We start from the raw sequence: 16,272 nt of genomic DNA, 5'->3' as shown, positions 1-16,272 counted from the left end.
AGGAAATAACTTTATTTCTATTGGGGTGGTTTGATATGTCCTCTGCACAAGGTTTGGTGCTAATATTTTCCATTAGAGGCTGTTGGATTGTAATCTGCACTGCAAAGACCAGAGGGTCCTCCACACTCATGAATGATAAAACAAAAATGAGAAGCAAAGTAAGGCTGTATTCCAGAGGGAAGGTGAGGTGGTGAGGAGAGGAAATTCAGTGTGTATTAGTTTTGCTGCCTGCATTGTACCAGGGTAGTGAGAGAGTTCCTGACTGCTGTAAAAGCAGTTGCTCTCTTTGGCTGATGATTTTGAGTGTAACAATCAAAACCACACAACATCCCTGAGGATGAAATAATGATGAAATGGGCAATGCAAATCTGATGCCCAATCAGCTTGTACATAGCTGTCCTCTTTAGTCTCAATGCGCGTCAGGAAGGGCGTAATTTACCTTTGACAATAAAAGCTGAGGAAATGGTTTTCTCCTGCAGTCAGAAGTCTATCTTCCTGGGATTGGGGCTCAGAAGAAGGGGAGCGCAGCTTTTATTATAACACTGGCTCTGGTTGAAAAGTAACTGAGTGCCTACTTGACCATGACATTACTGAATGTTTCCTTCATCTCTTTTGGCATAACATCCAATCACAAATATACGTGCAGTGATTACACCCTCCAACTAGTTGCTGGGGTGCAAATGCTCTCTAGACTATGAAAAGTGTGACTGCACAGCTCTGAACTCAAAGAATTCACAAGCAAATCGACTTCCTTGATGAATTTGAGCACGTTTGTTCCTCAGGATCCCATATGTAAATAGTAGCAGTTATCTCTAGAGCTTATGTTTGAGAGTACCTGAGTGATGGTAAAGCAGTGCTTACAGCAGGAGGCATTGACTAGATCATAGAATCATAGAATCACCAAGGTTGGAAAAGACCTAAAAGATCATCCAGTCCAACCGTTCACTTCTTACCAACAGCTCCCACTAAACCACGTCCCTCAACACAACATCCAGCCTTTCCTTGAACACTCCCAGGGTCGGTGACTCCACCACCTCCCTGTGCATCCATTGCAGTGCCTGACCACCCTTTCTGAAAAGTAATACTTCCTCATGTCCAGCCTGAATCTCCCCTGCCGTAGCTTGAAACCATTCCCTCTGGTCCTAGATGTTAAGAACAAATCCATGAGGACAAGAAGGAAAGGAACGAGGTGACCAATTTCTGCATATGTTTAACTCCCATACAACCCTGAAACTATGCACAGGATTAACACCTTCATTTTGGGCAAGATATTGACAAAGATCTGAGAAGAACTTACTTCCTATATTCCACAGCCATGTCTGTTTCATTACAGGACTTGATGACCTCACTTACTCCAGTCCAGCCACGACCTATGTGAAACCAAAAAGAGTAAAATAGATAACAAGACATGGAACTGAGGCTAAATGCTGAGGAAATCAGATCAGCATTAATCACATTTTCTACAGCTGCTTAAGAAGGTCAAAGGCCCAGACCTGGCAGGGAATCAGGGAGAGACCGATTCGTGAGATATTAAACATTACGCTAGTAGATGGTTCCCATAGGTCAGAGTTAACCTATAAAACTACAAACAGAAAGAGTGATGGCAGCACTACTCATGAGAGGCTGGTAATTATCCAACTCTCTGAGATGCGTAATGAGGTTAAAGTGCTGCTCTGTATGTGTGCATGGGGAAGAACAAACAAATAACCTCATACGTCACGGGTCCCAAGCAAAAATACACGTGAGCAATCAGAAGTCAAGAAGAGGATGTTTTCATCACAGTAGGTTGGTGTGCTGGCTAGTGAAGTGGTCAGCACTTCATCAGACGTCAAGCAACAGTTCCTCTGCTTGGCTACTCATCAAGACAGCCTGAAGGCACTGCTGCAGCAAATGCATTTAATATGGAGGGAAAATATTTCCTTGTCCAATTTTATCCACTATAAAGAATAACTCAGAACTGAGTTAATCGATTACTTCTGTGGGATTTAGATGAAGATTTATAATCACAAGATCAGGAAAGTGGCCTGGAAAGGACTGTTAAAGATTCTCGCATCTGTCCTCTGGTACCCAGTTAGACTGACCTGATGAAAGCTGCTCTTAAAGATCCCCAGTACCAATGAGCTCTTCTTTTCTCTCTTCCCTACAAAACTTGTTGTTCTGTTACAGAAGAAATCATGTTGGTTCTTGGCTAATCCACTTTGGAGACTAATGGAGCCTGTTGTTTTTTTCCCCCACATGCTAGCAGAATTTTCCCAGAGCTTGATGTTAAGATTAATGATTTATATTAATTCCTTTTTCAAGGTACAAAGATGCTTCTCCTGTGAGATGCTTTACATGAGTTTCCTGAATTTACTGGAATACGTCTTTGTTTAGAAGAAGCAAAAAACAGTGTAAAAGAAACAACAGACTAAAGATCACAGGCTGGTAATCACTATCATCCCAATTACCCTTTACATTCATATCTTCACTAAGTTATACCTGCTGCTACAAGTCGGTCTAGCAGAGCTCCCCCTCCTGTGACTGTTGTCTTCAACAGGACTGAGAGTAACACTGGCCACAAACCTCCTGAAGCATTTGTACTCCTGCACTGACGGATGTCTGTGCTGCTATAACCTCACACCTTTTTATAAGTAAGTCTCCTTCTCCAAGTCTTTCTTCCATCCTCCCTGAACGATTCTTCAAAGTTAAAAAGGCTGCACTCCCTCCACTGTTTGCCTTAAGTTCCCCCAACCATTAGACTTCAGTAAGGGCTTTAAGAATGGTGCGAATGCTTTCTCTCCTTGAACAAGAAGTGAGAGCCTCCAGTGTTTGTGGATGACTTCTTCACAACTGGAAGAATTCTCTCACAACAGTAAGCAGAAGGACAAATCTTTTTCAAAACCCAGGAACAGGAAAGCAGCATTGAATTGGACTGTGAATGCTTAATGTGTTTGCACAGTTAATACTCTTTCTGTTGGGCTTTTTGGACAGATGGAGTTGGTCTCTCTTGTACAAATAACCGTTCTGCCAAAAGTTCACCTTATTTTCATACATTAATGTATGTGTACATGTTAGACTATTACTTTTTTCACATTGGTTAATTTGATCTTGGTATGGAAACTAAAAAGAAGGATTTGTTCAAAAAGAGACATGGCTGCCTAAATGTTGAGTAGGCTCCCAGAGGTGTCCTGCTCAACAGGACACAATGAAACAGCTCAACAGAAGCCAAGCCCACAGCTGTAAGATTCTGAAGAAAGAACTTTCACAACAAAGCCAACGGGAAGGAGGCAAAAGCTCGCACCATCTCTTCGGCAGACGATAGAAGCATCGAGGGAATCAAGAACTAGCCAGCACCTGTCCCCTCCGATGCCATTTCCTCCGATTAACGTTCGATTTCTTTTAACAAAGCAGCCTCACGCGAGCGCTCCTCGCAGACAGGAGCATCCCCAGCCTTGCCCTCAGGTAGGACGTCAATAACCGAACCAACAAACGAAATTTTTACGTAACGCCGTTCCAAAGCGCCCCTTCTAAAACACTCGCCAGGGCGCGCGCTCCCTCACCGCAGACACCGCGGGACTTCATCCGCGCCGCTCCCCGCCCTCACCGCCCCAACCCCGCCGGCTGTGGAGGCGGGCCGTGCGGCGGGGCGGCGCTGGCCGTTTGCACCTCGACGGGGCGGAGGCCGCTCACACGCCGGCGGGCGGCGTTCGGGATGTGAGCGGCGGCTCCGGCGCCGAGCTGCAGCATGTGGCTGGCCCTGCTCCTGGGGCTGCTCCTCTCCAGAGCCGGTAACGAACAGCACGGGGCGGCGGGCGGGAGAGCGCGGCGGGAAGAGCCTCGCGGCGGCGCGTGCCCGTCCCGGTCCCGGCGGGCGGCGAGAAGCTGCGGGTGGCCGGTCCGACCCGGCCGGAGCAGCTGCTGGTGCTCGGCAGGAGAGGCGCGCGGGGCGACGTTTCGGCGCCCCTCGTGCCCCGTCCGGAGGTTGGGTTGTGCGGAGCTCGGGGTGCGTCCCGGACTCATTGCTCCCGTCCGCTCTCGGCAGCGGCTCCGCTGCGAAGGAAGAACCATATTTCAAAGCAGGAAAGGCGCGCTGCTGCTTTGACCTGCGCTGCGAATTGCGAGTGTCGATGTGACCAAACTGGCTGGATGCTCTGCGGGAGGGATTTTAATTTCCTCGAGGCAAAGCTCGCGGAGGTAAAGGAGGGCGGTTTGCTCCTCTCTCTCGCGGCAGGGAGGGACCGATGTCAGGAGCTGATCCCTCAGCGCGGCGTAAAGACAGCGTCCCTTTCGGGCATAAAGACAGCATCAGTTCTAGCTCTCGGAGGAGATGCGGGACCGGAGATATCTTTGCTAAATGTTGTTTGTTTTTTTTTAACCCATCTTCCATGCACTCCCCCTCTGAATCGCTCCAGGCTGATATTCTGATGAGGCTCGGTTTGCAAACACCAATCCAGAAAGCTCCTGCAAAGATGCAACTGTTTGTCTTACGCTGTGCTCCGGTATTGCCAAGTCACAAGATCTGGAGGGGAGAAACGATTCCCCTTTTGCGTTCATCTCTCATGCAGTCTTCATGGTTGCAGTGGCAAAAAATACAAGAAGTATTAAAAGAAGTTTCAAAAGCACCCGACCCTACCTATGAGCTGTCAGTGCTTGACATTAAAAAAAAAATGCAACTGCTCAATATCACGACTGATAAAGATGAGCTATTGCACTGAGACCTCAGTAGCATTTGCAGCCACATGACTACAATGGATTTCCCACAATTTTCCATTGTCCAAATACTGGTGCTTGTTTTAAATCTATTCTTAATAAATAAAAAGTTTCCCTTCTGTAATTGTCCTCTCTTACACAGTGTGGATGACAAGGGGTACTAAGATAATGATAACATTAATTGTAATTTCACAGGTAGATGATAGGGCGTGGATTCAAAAGTGAGAATAGACGGGCATTATATTAACTATCACTTTATTTTTTTAAGGTGTAAATAATCATTGTTTGTGAAGTGATTATTATAACTTTGTTTTTCATTTAGCTAAAGGGGCTCTGATGCACATGCACATTCAGTGCTTTCTGCAACCTAGACCAGAGAGCTTTCTAGTACAGTACTGGATATTTTACCTGATTATCTGGTATTATAAGTAGTAAGATGACTCTTTTTTTTTCAATGAAACTTTATGTGCTAGGGCTTCAGGCTGCATAGCTGTTAAATTCTGTTAGTTAAGGAGGACTGCTTTTCTGCTTTGATGCTTCCAGAAGCTTCACCCAAAACATCTGGTGGGCCTGTGGTAGAAACAGAGTCCATCCACTTCACACTCAGCTCTGCCCTACCCTGTCAATTATGATACCGTTGTAAAGGTTTGAAAATGTCACTTCAAGCCATGGTGAATTTTGAGCAGTGCTCATAGCAGTGTGTCCTGTCCTTTCATGAACTTACTACGGCAGCTACTGCGGCCACTGAGGGCAGTGGCACCCTGCTCTGGCCTTGTGAGGTCTGTCAGTTTGCTCAGCTTAGAATTCCAAAACCTTGGAGGTAGCAGAATCATAGAATCATTTAAACTGGAAAATTGCTACTGGAACTTTGCACTGTTTGCAGCCTTACAGAATGTAATCACACCCCATGTGTTCGTTAATGTTGTTCCAAGATGGAATGTCTAACTAAAACCAACTATGCTGGTACAAAGCATTTCTGGTGAGAGATTTGTCTTTCTTTCAGGGAGCTTACCAACTCATGTAGTCTTTACGTAACAGCCAGATGAACAACAAAGAAGTTGTTAGGAAAGCCAAGAAATATAAATGAATGGGACGGAGACACGTAAGGCAGCATTACTGGATTGAAGGCAGAATAGGAAGTTTGAGAATCAGACTAGTGTGGAATTATATGGCAAATAAATGGATAAAGCCAGTAGAATTGAAGGGAGTGGGAAAACAAATCAGACAGTGAAGACAGTATACCAGATAATAAAAGCTGCACAGAGATTTTTTATTTTAGTCTTCAGTGAAGACAGACAGAAATAGTACTACAGTATATGCTGAACGAAAGAATGACAGATGAGATCACGCATCCAGAAAGCACTGAAGGTAGATGCTAGGTATGCAGTTTTGTCCTGAAAGGAGTAAACATACTACTAGCCTATGTGTAAATTCTGTTAGCAGTTCTTATTCCAAGTCTTTGCAAGGCCAAGTTGGGTGGAGCTTTGAACAACCTGGTCTAGTGGAAGGTATCTAAGCCTGTGGCATAGAAGTTGGACCCAGATGATCTTTAATGTCTCTTCTAGCCCAAACCATTCCGTGACGCACTGTGCTCGTAGCGTAAACACAGATCCATATACTACAGAAATGAAGATTATATACTGAGTTGTGTTTAATATGAAAGGTGTCTTCTATTATGCAAAAAAAGTATAGTTGTTATTAAGTTTCCCAACTTAACAAATTAGTTGCTTTTACGCTCTGCAATTGGCTTCATCAGTGCAGCTCTTAATGACTGGCATATATGAGGGTTGCTTCAAAAGTCATGCCTCCTATTTGATGATGTTGGTCCACGATGTCAGAGGCAGATGTTGGCAGTATGGCCGCAGTGGATGAACTGTCCCACCAATAGTGCATTACATCTTGTTGCCATGTGACAGATGGCAGTAGAGGGGCAGCCTGACCAAATGGTCTCTGACATGGAAGCATACATGAAGCAAAGGTGTGGAATTGAGTTCCCCCATGTGGAAAACATTGCACCCAGTGACTTTAACTGATGCTTGCTGAATGTCAGCACAGTAAGGAGTGAGTGGTGCATTTCAGCAGTGGTGATAGTAGGGCACCTTCCCTGATGCAGACTTTTATGAGCACAACAAATAGGCTCTTGTTCATCACTGATGAAAATGCACAGCTAAAGGTGGTGACTGTGTTGAAAAATAGTGTTTTGTAGCTGAAAATTTGCTCTATCAAATAGTGTTATTGTGCTTCGTATCTTCGTAGTTGCAGCAGAAATAAATAGGAGTCATTACTTTCAGAGTGACCTGTGTCCTTAGCAACAGCAGCAGCACTGACTTACACCACAATGTGGTGTTAGTGCTGCTTATTGCACTAAGCTTCTTATTACCCAGATAGGAGAGCTTCTTCAAAGAAGGCCTCAACAAAGCCAGAGTTTCCTTAGGGATTTACTGCTCTAGGAAAATAGAGAGCCACCCCTGATCCCAGCCAAGCTGAAAGAGTTAAAGGTGGTTTTAAAGAAAAGGGAGGGGATGTTATTAAACAAAATCATGTTGGAGATTTATCATTAATCTTTTGTTCTCTCTTCCACACACTAATTAGTCATTCCTCTGTTTCTAAACGGAGAGTGCTCTTGCTCCACACTGCTCCAATATGAAAGACCCCAACCAGTGCTGCCCCTTGAGTTCTTACTGAGGATGCCTACAAAACAATGACAAGGTGCTTGTGTGGCATTTATCATGATTGAAATCCTTACAATCTTTTCCTTTCTTTACCAGGAGACTTCCTGGCTCTTCCACGGAGTGATTGCATAGTAGCAGAACAGCTGTGCCTCTTAGACTCCAACTGCAATGCCACCTACAGGACTCTGGAAAACTGTGACCTTGCTAAGACACGCTTCGTCGGGCTGGATCATGATAGCAGGGTCAGATGTCTGAATGCAGAGCTGTACCTCGGGAACAGCTCTTTACTGCACTGCAAGTGCCATCGGCGCATGAAGAGACAGGAGCATTGCCTGCGCATTTTCTGGACTGTTCACTCCAGCATGACAGACGGTGAGATAAATAATACAAATTTAGAAGGTACCAGTAGGGCTCAACACTGCCCCTCCCACCTGAAAGCACTGGTGAAAGGCCACTTCCCAGTACTGAAGGGACCCCTTTGGTCTCCTGGTCATTACTGCTCTGTATGATTTGCATGGAAAACCAGTCTGGTTTGAGACTTGCCCCTCCAACACACCAGGGAGTCTGACAAACAAAGGTAGCAACTTTGAGACAATTACTTAACTGTAGTTCTATGTAAGTCACTTCAAAATGTTTACATCTGTCACTGAAAACGGATATGAGTTTATTGTAATGGCATCCATGAGCAGCATTTTGCTTCTCTCCAGCTTTACTGGGATGCTTCTAATGGCCTGCCACCAGGAACTACCTGTCCTGCACAGCTCCTTAGCACTGAGGCTGACAAAAAGCTAATTTGAATATAGGCCGAATTCCAGCCAGAGGAAATCTAATGACAAAATGTAATGCTGGTGCTACACAGTCACACCTTTGCATCTCCAGCAGAACCATTCTTGGCATTTGGCTTTCAACAGAACAGAGCACCTCTCAACTCCAGCCTGAAGAAGTGCATATAAGGAAAAAAAGAAAAAGAAAAAAAAAAAAGCTGGCACATCTCTCATTGCATAAAACACCTTGTGTCTTGCCCAGGTTATTTCAATTTGGAAACCTCTCCCTATGAGAATCCAGCAATTGAAGAGCACTGGAAAACAGATTATAATGAACTGGCAGCTGTGGTATCAGGTAATAGCTTGTAACAGCTAAGTGATACAATTCTTTACCATTCTTAACTTTTCAGGGGCTAAAAATCATCAGTAATAAGGATTTGAGGTGATTGTCCTTTTAAACAGATAAATGCCTGCTCCGGATACCTGCCTGTATTTGCACTTAAATGTAATACAGTTACAGACCTAGGCCCATGAAAGAGGGAATAACTCACAATGACGTATTCTCTGAAAAAAAACATCCTAACATGAACCAATAAAACGTGATTTTGTAACTAGCATCACTGTAATGTCTTACTACGAGCACATAGCAGGACTTCGTTCCCAATTTGTCCATCAAGTAAGGGTTACTCCTACATGAAGTTTCTTCTGGAGGTTTGCTTCTTTGTTTACAGATTTTTTTTTGCTCCATAGGCTCTCAGTTAGCAGGAGATGCAACAAACCCATGCCTGAAAGCAACTCATGTCTGTAATTTGAGCAAGAAGTGCGTTCGGCTGCGCACAGACTATGCCTCAATCTGCACCAGAGGGGCAGGAAGTGAGGACATGTGTGACCGTCGCAAATGCCATCGAGGGCTAAGAAATTTCTTCGAGAAAGTCCCTGAGGATTTCACTAGAAGGATCCTATTCTGTCCATGTCAGGATGAACTCTGTGGAGAACGGCGCCGGAAAACTATTGTTCCTGATTGCTCCTTTCAGTATAGCACCAAACCCAATTGCCTTTGGCTTCTGGACTCCTGCTTGGAAGACCATATCTGCAAGTAGGTCTGGCAGCAGCAGGCAGCGGCCACCAGAAGAGACATAGACACTGATAGTCTCATTTTCATTCCTACAGATCCCGACTCGCTGACTTCCAACAAAACTGCCAACCTGCAGATATGTCCCCAGATGGTTGCTCTCAGCACAACCATGCTGCATGCCTGCAGGCTTACATGGGGATGATTGGTAAGTGATGCCCAGAGGAACATCAAGGGTTACCTGCGGGCAACACATTGTAGCCTCATTGTTATGCTAAGAGGGTCTGTCTTGCTTTGCTACGAGGGTGATAGTGCTCAGCATGCCAATGAACATGCCTTAGCCTAATGGATGCCCGTGCTACCACTTGTTTCTGAGGTAAATGTAGCACAAAGAGAGCTCCTTTGTGGCATTTATCACTCTGCTTTGTCCCATCTGCTGGCAAAGCAGCAGCACTTGCCTGGGACTCTTGCATTCCTGTTTGCATCACCAGCTGATGCAAAGTGCTCTAAATACCCATCCGCAGAGTCTCTGTCAACTTGTATGGATTAAGTTATTCTTGCTGCTGGAGCTACATCACAGTCACAGCAGAATTCAGTTGTAAGATCGTAGTTAAAGCTGACATTCCCTTGTTGCTTGACGTTTATACTCATGCTGTTTTAACACTGTGTACGCACTGTCTTCTCAGAGCCAGTGAGAACAACAGTAACACAAAGCACTACCAGCTGATGAATGGAAGGTTGTCTTTAGTTACAGGTATTAACTGCCAAGTTGTTTTTACTTTTTCAGAGTGGCTCAAAGGAGCTACAGAATGCAGTAGTATCTCAGAAGCTGTAATTCTAGACTATATCTTCTAGTTTTCCAGATGTCTTTGCTGTTTTCATGCCAAATAAGCTCAGTGCTCTAATGGCACACTACAGGTGTGTAGCACTTGTTTGGCAAAAAAAGCATTTGGCCACAGAGTGCTGCCAGCTACATGAGAGTTAGGAGAGCCATGTTTCAGCACTGCCATTGAATCTGCAGATGCTTCACATCCTTCAGTCCAATGTTTGCACAAAGTTCGGTTTATCAGTGTGCTTCATCATCAGATTGACTGAGTCAGGGGAAGCAATCTCCACGCTTTCTCACAGAGCAGCAGACTGCATGTAGGCTCACCAGATGTGGGTCACCTTGCAGGGGCTCTGCAAGGTGACTTCTGAGTAATGGAAGGCTTTTGCCTCCAGGGCAGCATTGCCTTGAGGATAAGGGGACTCATCATGCTTCTTTCATTTGATGAAGTAAATCCTGATTCCCATTTCTGGGGGCTTGGGACAGGCACGCCTATGACACCCAACTACATCAGTAACTCCAGCGTGGAGGTCTCCCTGTGGTGTACCTGTGAAAGCAGTGGCAACCAGAAGGAGAAGTGTGACCAGATACTTGGCATGTTTGAGAACAACAAATGCCTTGGTAAGCAATATGTCGCAGAACTGGGGAAACAACTCAGCACGGGGAAGTTCAAAACCTGTTGATTTCAAGATCTTACGCTGCATTGCTCTAGCATACACTTCTGTCTTCTGCAGCATTTCCATGATCTCCTAACAAACCTCCAAGACTACCATGGATCTGCTTTTGAAAGTGTTTCTATATTTTTATTCAACGCTTCTGTTCATCTCAAACACTAGGAAGCTATCTACAAACAGCATTCAAATGAAGCAGCTGCAAAAAAGCAATACTGTGGGGAGGTCAGACATGCTGTATCTAAAGGTTGTTGAGTAGTTCCAGCAATGCCAGGGTTATGGTGTTTTGGTTTCCACTCTCAGTCCTTTCATAGTTTTATAGATCAGCTTGGCTTGGAAGGGACCTCAAAGATCATCTGTCGTGGGCAGGGTTGCCAATTGCTGGATCAAGCACTAGATCAGGTTGCCCAGGGCCCCATCTAACCTGGCCTTGAACATGTCCAGGGATGGGACATCCTCAACCTCGCTGGGCAGCCTGTTCCAGCACCTCACCGCCCTCTCAGTGAAAAACTTCCCCAACATCTAATGTAAATCTCCTCTCCTTTAGTTTAAAGCCATTTCCTCTTGTCCTGTCACTATCTACCTGTCTAAAAAAGTTGTTCTCCTTCCTGATTATAATCTTCCTTTACTGGAAGGCTGTAATGAGGTCTCCCCAGAGCCTTCTCTTCTCCAGACTGAACAAGTCAAGCTCTCTCAGCCCATCTTCATAGGAGAGGTGCTCCAGCCTGCTGATCGTCCTGTGCTCGTCTTTGGCCCTTATTTTGCCAAGACGAGTAGCTCCTGACACAGTCCTTGTCAGATTCAGCAGCATAGCAATTCCAAAAATCAGGCTATGTCCAAATGTTTCCTGTGTGGAGCCAGGAGGTGGACTCAATGGTCCTTGTGGGTTCCTTCCAACTCGGTATATTCTATGATGTATATAATCTGAAGTTAGTATTTCTTTTATGCTCCTTAGCATATTAACAACAAACTTAAGATTTAAATACTTTCTGTTTTGTAAAAGGTTCTGAAGTATATCAAACAAATCAACCATCTTTAGATAAAAGACTACTATTTAAATTACCTACTGCTGTACCAAAAAGCCTCACACACAGCACTACAGATACACCTATAACCTGAACATCCCACCTGAGATACTACATACTACAAGAAAAGCACAATAAGACTCTCGCTTTGCTTCTGTTTGCAGAAAATGCTATTTGGTCTCAAATGCACCAGAAGCTGACAGGTCTGGAAAGACAGAAAGACTTATATTATTCAGCTTCCCTAAATTTCCAAGGAGACAGCGCCAGCACATCTGTTGCTTCGGAAATGTCCCAGGTATGCATTGTTTTGTTGCCTCCAGTATCAGGTCAAGTAGCCTAGAGACAGTAGTTCAAAAACCCTGTACCTGGAAATGTGTGATTTTGGACATCAAAGTGAGGGATGCCATGTGCATGCAAAAACACAGACTGCTTTGACTCAGATATTCCTTCCACAGACAAACAGAAATTGGAGGCCATGCTGCCTGGCTGCAGAAGTTTTCTACAGTCTCATATCAGCGTCCAGAGCTTGAGGCCCTTCTGCTATTCGTGTTTGAGCACAAATGGGACTAACTGGGATTCATTCCTCCTTTTCATTTCCTAGGTGGCTGAAGTGAAGACACAGCAAGACACCTCTGAACACAGCAGTTTGCCTATGGCCTCCTCTGTATATTCTGGAGCTGCTGTTTCTTGGCCATCTCTGTCTCTATTCCTTCCCCTGTTGCTGAGCCCACTTTAACTTGGCATAAGTGACATCTTTCCTTCCCATATTATTAATCTTATCCCATATCCAGGCACCTCCCACTACTGATTTACCCTCAACAAACAAAAAGCCTCTGTAAAAGAGGAAGGGAACAGCCTTAGCCTATAACTGTGGTCACCGAAAACCTCTCCCTGATTTGTGCCCCTCTTTCCTCCAATCAGTGTGCTCTGAGATGCAGATTTGGTGCCCACCATTGCTTCTGCCACATTTAGCATTTTGAGTGACAGTCAGGCTTATATTCAACCACAGTATTTTAAAACAAGTCTGCGTTCTGTTAGAACTTGCGTGGGGTTCTGTTTCTAACTAGAGGGATGCACATGACACTGTTTCCTACCACCCTACCTGTTGGAGCTCTTCCATAGGCTTAGAGTACAACATACTTAAGTGTCAGGTCCTGCACTTTGGCCACAACAATCCCAGGTAACACTACAGGCCTGGGGCTGGAAGACTGCCTGGAAGAAATGGACCTGGGAGTGTTGATGGATGCTTGGCTAAACATGAGCAAGCAGTATGCCCAGGCAGTCAAGAAGACCAATGGCATCCTGGCTAGTATAAGAAATACACTAGTATGCTAGTATAGCATTGCCAGCAGGGGCAGAGAAGTGATATGCCCTGTATTCAGCTCTGGTGAGGCTGCACCTTAGGTACTGTGTTCAGTTTTTGGCCATTCACTGCAGGAAAGACATCGAGGCCTTGGAGTGTGTCCAGAGGAGTACAGCCAAGCTGGTAAAATGTCTGGAGCACAAGCTTTGTGAGGAGCAGCTGAAGGATCTGAGATTGTTCAGTCTGGAAAAGAGGAGGCTCAGGGGAAATCTTATCGCCCTCTACAACTATCTGAAAGGAGGTTGTGGTGAGGTGAGGGTCAGCCTCTTCTCCTGCGTAAGTAGTGATGGGACTAGAGGGAATGGCCTCCAGTTGCACGAGGGGAGGCTCAGGTTAGATATTTGGAAAAATTTCTTCTCCAAAAGCTTGCTCAGCCACTGGAATGGGGTGCCCAGGGAGGTGGTTGAGTCACCATTCCTGGAGGTGTTCAAGAAAGGTTTAGATGTTGTACTATGGGATGTGGTTTAGTGGGGAAGTATTGGAGGTGGGTGGGTGGTTGGACTAGATGATCTTGGAGGTCTTTCCCAATGCTGGTGATTCTACGATGAGGATTAAGAGCCCTCACTGCAGGGTGGTTACAAGTAAAGCTAAGTGAGCATAAAATCCCTGTAAAACACCAGTTCTCAGTTACTTTCAGTTCCCTTACATATATTTTTTTCAGTTCATTCTTTTAAATATATGAAAAATATAATTCACGCTACACTTTAGTTTATGTTCTTGCTCCTTTCTGCTTTGCCCTTTGTAACTATATGTATCATCCTTTATCATGGATAGCAACCAGACCTGCGTTTTGTGAAATAGCAGGGATTCCTGTACTCAACCCTAATAAATTTACCTAGCCAAGGATGATGTTACCAGGCCTCAGGCCAGAGCTTTTTAGGAATGCCTAGGGAAGGTGATGCTCTATTCACCACAGCTCATTCAGTTGCAAAAGCCTCCAGGAGCTGGAACTGGTTTGTACCTCTCCACACACTGAAGTTGCCATTTTCCCCTTTCAATCCTGCCAGTCTCCTTCTCTGCCAAGTTCTACTTCATGATCTGTTTATTCTGAATGTAAACATGTGCACTGTGTAACTGCTGTTATTTTATGCTACGTTGGCCTGTTAGAATGTGGTGTTAAGTGAATATTGATTTCTGAGCATAGGTTAATAGTCCACAATCAATTGTGTGCAAGAGTTGCCTCATCAGCCAACCCACACTTTCAGGATAGCTAGAAACTCAGCTTAAAGCAGCTTCTCCATACACATGTATAATGCCTCTTGTTTATTCTATGAAATACAACAGATCTGGACAATATTGTGCACAGCTGAGCAATATTGCAGTCCAGAATAGATGCAGAACATGTGGCAATTTCTTTTTACACTGTGTTTTATCTGCACCTCACGAAGGTACCAACTAGGTAATATATTTTGGTTCCCATTCACTGTCAGACCCTTCTTACTAGAAAATCTTCCATTGCTGCATATACCTCAGTGTAGCTGTCCGTCTCTGCAGTGTAATATTGCCATTTCGAATTCTGGCCTCCTCTTATCTCCTTGGGCAGCTAGGACAGGGAGATGATTGTATGCAATAGAACCTGTCCCTCTGATGCAACACCGCATTTTCATGCAAAAGGAACAAGTATCATGTCATCTTGAGAGAAGAGGAGATTTAGGACGGATCTTTAGCTCTCTACAACTACTGAAAGGAGGTTGTGGTGCGGTGGGGAATCAGCCTCTTCTTCTGCATAACTAGCGATAAGACTAGAGGGAATGGCTTCCAGTTGCTCAAGGGGAGATTCAGGCCAGATGTTAGGAAAAATTTCTTCTCTGAAAGGATGGTCAGCCACTGGAATGGGCTGCCCAGGGAGGTGGTTGAGTCACCATCTCTGGAGGTGTTCAAAAAAGATTTAGGTGTTGCACTAAGGGATATGGTTTAGTGGGGAAATACTGGAGGTGGGTGGGTGGTTGGACTAGATGATCTCGGAGGTCTTTTTCAACCTTGGTGATTCTATGATCTTAACTACGAGGAGTCACAATGCTGGTACTTCCCACCATGTGCTGAAACATGGCTATGTGATTGAAGAGACAACGCTGTTTCTATGTTTGCTATCTCTCTTTAATGAAAACTGCCTGTGTTATTATAGGATTCTGAGATCTACATTTGGCCATCCTTCATATGGTGGGGCTGTAACTGTAGGGTGTATTCCGTCATTTCCAGAGATTACTTGTGAATGACAGGGAAAAGAAAAATGTTCTTTACAGTAATCCAGAAATCAGTGTGAACATTTATAAGAAAGATGGAATAGCTTTCCATGAGCAGCATCCATCTTCTATTCATCTGCATTGTGAACTTTCCTCTTTCCACACTTGAGTGCTCTAAGTCAGGTTGATATGGGAAAAGCTATTATTATTTTGTTGTTCATATTCATCATACTGTGGACTTCTAGTCCCCTTGCCCCTACTAAGAAGGTTATTGATGGCAATTTCAGCCTCTAGTCATGTCCTGGATTACACAGGAAAATGCTTTACAGTCTGACAAAATCCTGCTCTAGACAGAAATTAAACAGAACACAACATTTTCTTCAAATGTCCCTTTTCCACGTTCATATACACTTTTATATAGACAGCTGCCTCCTACAATTGGTCATCAACAATTGGAAGCAAAAATCACTGCTAAATACACCTGCATTGGTAGGTACTCACTCTGATGTGTATACAAATCCATAAGAGTGTGACATAATACCAAGACTTGCTAATAAAAATCAATCTTGCAATTTTAGAAGTCTTCTGCCTTCCTGTGCATTTAGTAGGAGCTGCAGTGTTTGTGTCCTCCTGCTGGAGGCATTATGGGAAAGAAATCTCTTACAAAGTAATGTCAACAGCGACTTATACAGAAATCACTGTCAGATTTCAGACACAGCATCTAGAAATTTGACACAGCTTTAGATTTCTTAACATGGCCTACCATAGCATTTACTAAGAACATTAACAGCTCTCTTTTGAGCAGTGAGCTCAGTCACTATGAGTTGATCTTATCTGACAAGTGAGAGAACTGATTGACATTTCCTGCCAAAAGTCACAAGCAATGTGATGCAAGAAGTAATCCTTGAATTCCAAATCCCCAAACTACCATGGCCTTACCTCATTAAAATCATTCCTACTTCCCACAGCAAATGCTTATGTTTCAGGAAGGATGAAGTGGCTGTGGT

General features: G+C 44.4%; 1 protein-coding gene across 1 annotated transcript; it reads left to right on the top strand.

The window, feature by feature from the left end:
* Nucleotides 1-3,664: 3,664 nt before the first annotated feature.
* LOC122164496 (GDNF family receptor alpha-4-like) lies at nucleotides 3,665-15,842 on the top strand. Its single transcript, XM_042826580.1, has 8 exons — nucleotides 3,665-3,767; nucleotides 7,458-7,733; nucleotides 8,388-8,480; nucleotides 8,876-9,221; nucleotides 9,296-9,405; nucleotides 10,510-10,644; nucleotides 11,884-12,014; nucleotides 12,321-15,842. Exons 1-8 carry the CDS (start codon nucleotides 3,725-3,727, stop codon nucleotides 12,453-12,455), a joined length of 1,269 nt encoding a protein of 422 aa, XP_042682514.1. The 5' UTR covers nucleotides 3,665-3,724; the 3' UTR covers nucleotides 12,456-15,842.
* Nucleotides 15,843-16,272: the final 430 nt, after the last annotated feature.

Source organism: Centrocercus urophasianus, unplaced genomic scaffold (assembly GCF_019232065.1).
Source record: "Centrocercus urophasianus isolate 14NV4802_14NV808 unplaced genomic scaffold, USGS_Curo_1.0 seq_26, whole genome shotgun sequence".
NCBI classification, from domain to species: Eukaryota; Metazoa; Chordata; class Aves; order Galliformes; family Phasianidae; genus Centrocercus; species Centrocercus urophasianus.
Note: the sequence above shows the minus strand (reverse complement) of the source record. Positions and strands in the feature narration are given on the sequence as shown.

What these genes read in the sequence shown, in the direction of transcription:
- LOC122164496 (XM_042826580.1), top strand. Translation starts at nt 3,725, where the DNA reads ATGTGGCTGGCCCTGCTCCTGGGGCTGCTCCTCTCCAGAGCCG. An exon ending in GCTGCTCCTCTCCAGAGCCG is followed by an intron (nt 3,768 to 7,457) that starts GTAACGAACAGC and finishes TTTCTTTACCAG; the next exon opens with GAGACTTCCTGGCTCTTCCA. An exon ending in GGCTTACATGGGGATGATTG is followed by an intron (nt 9,406 to 10,509) that starts GTAAGTGATGCC and finishes GGCTTGGGACAG; the next exon opens with GCACGCCTATGACACCCAAC.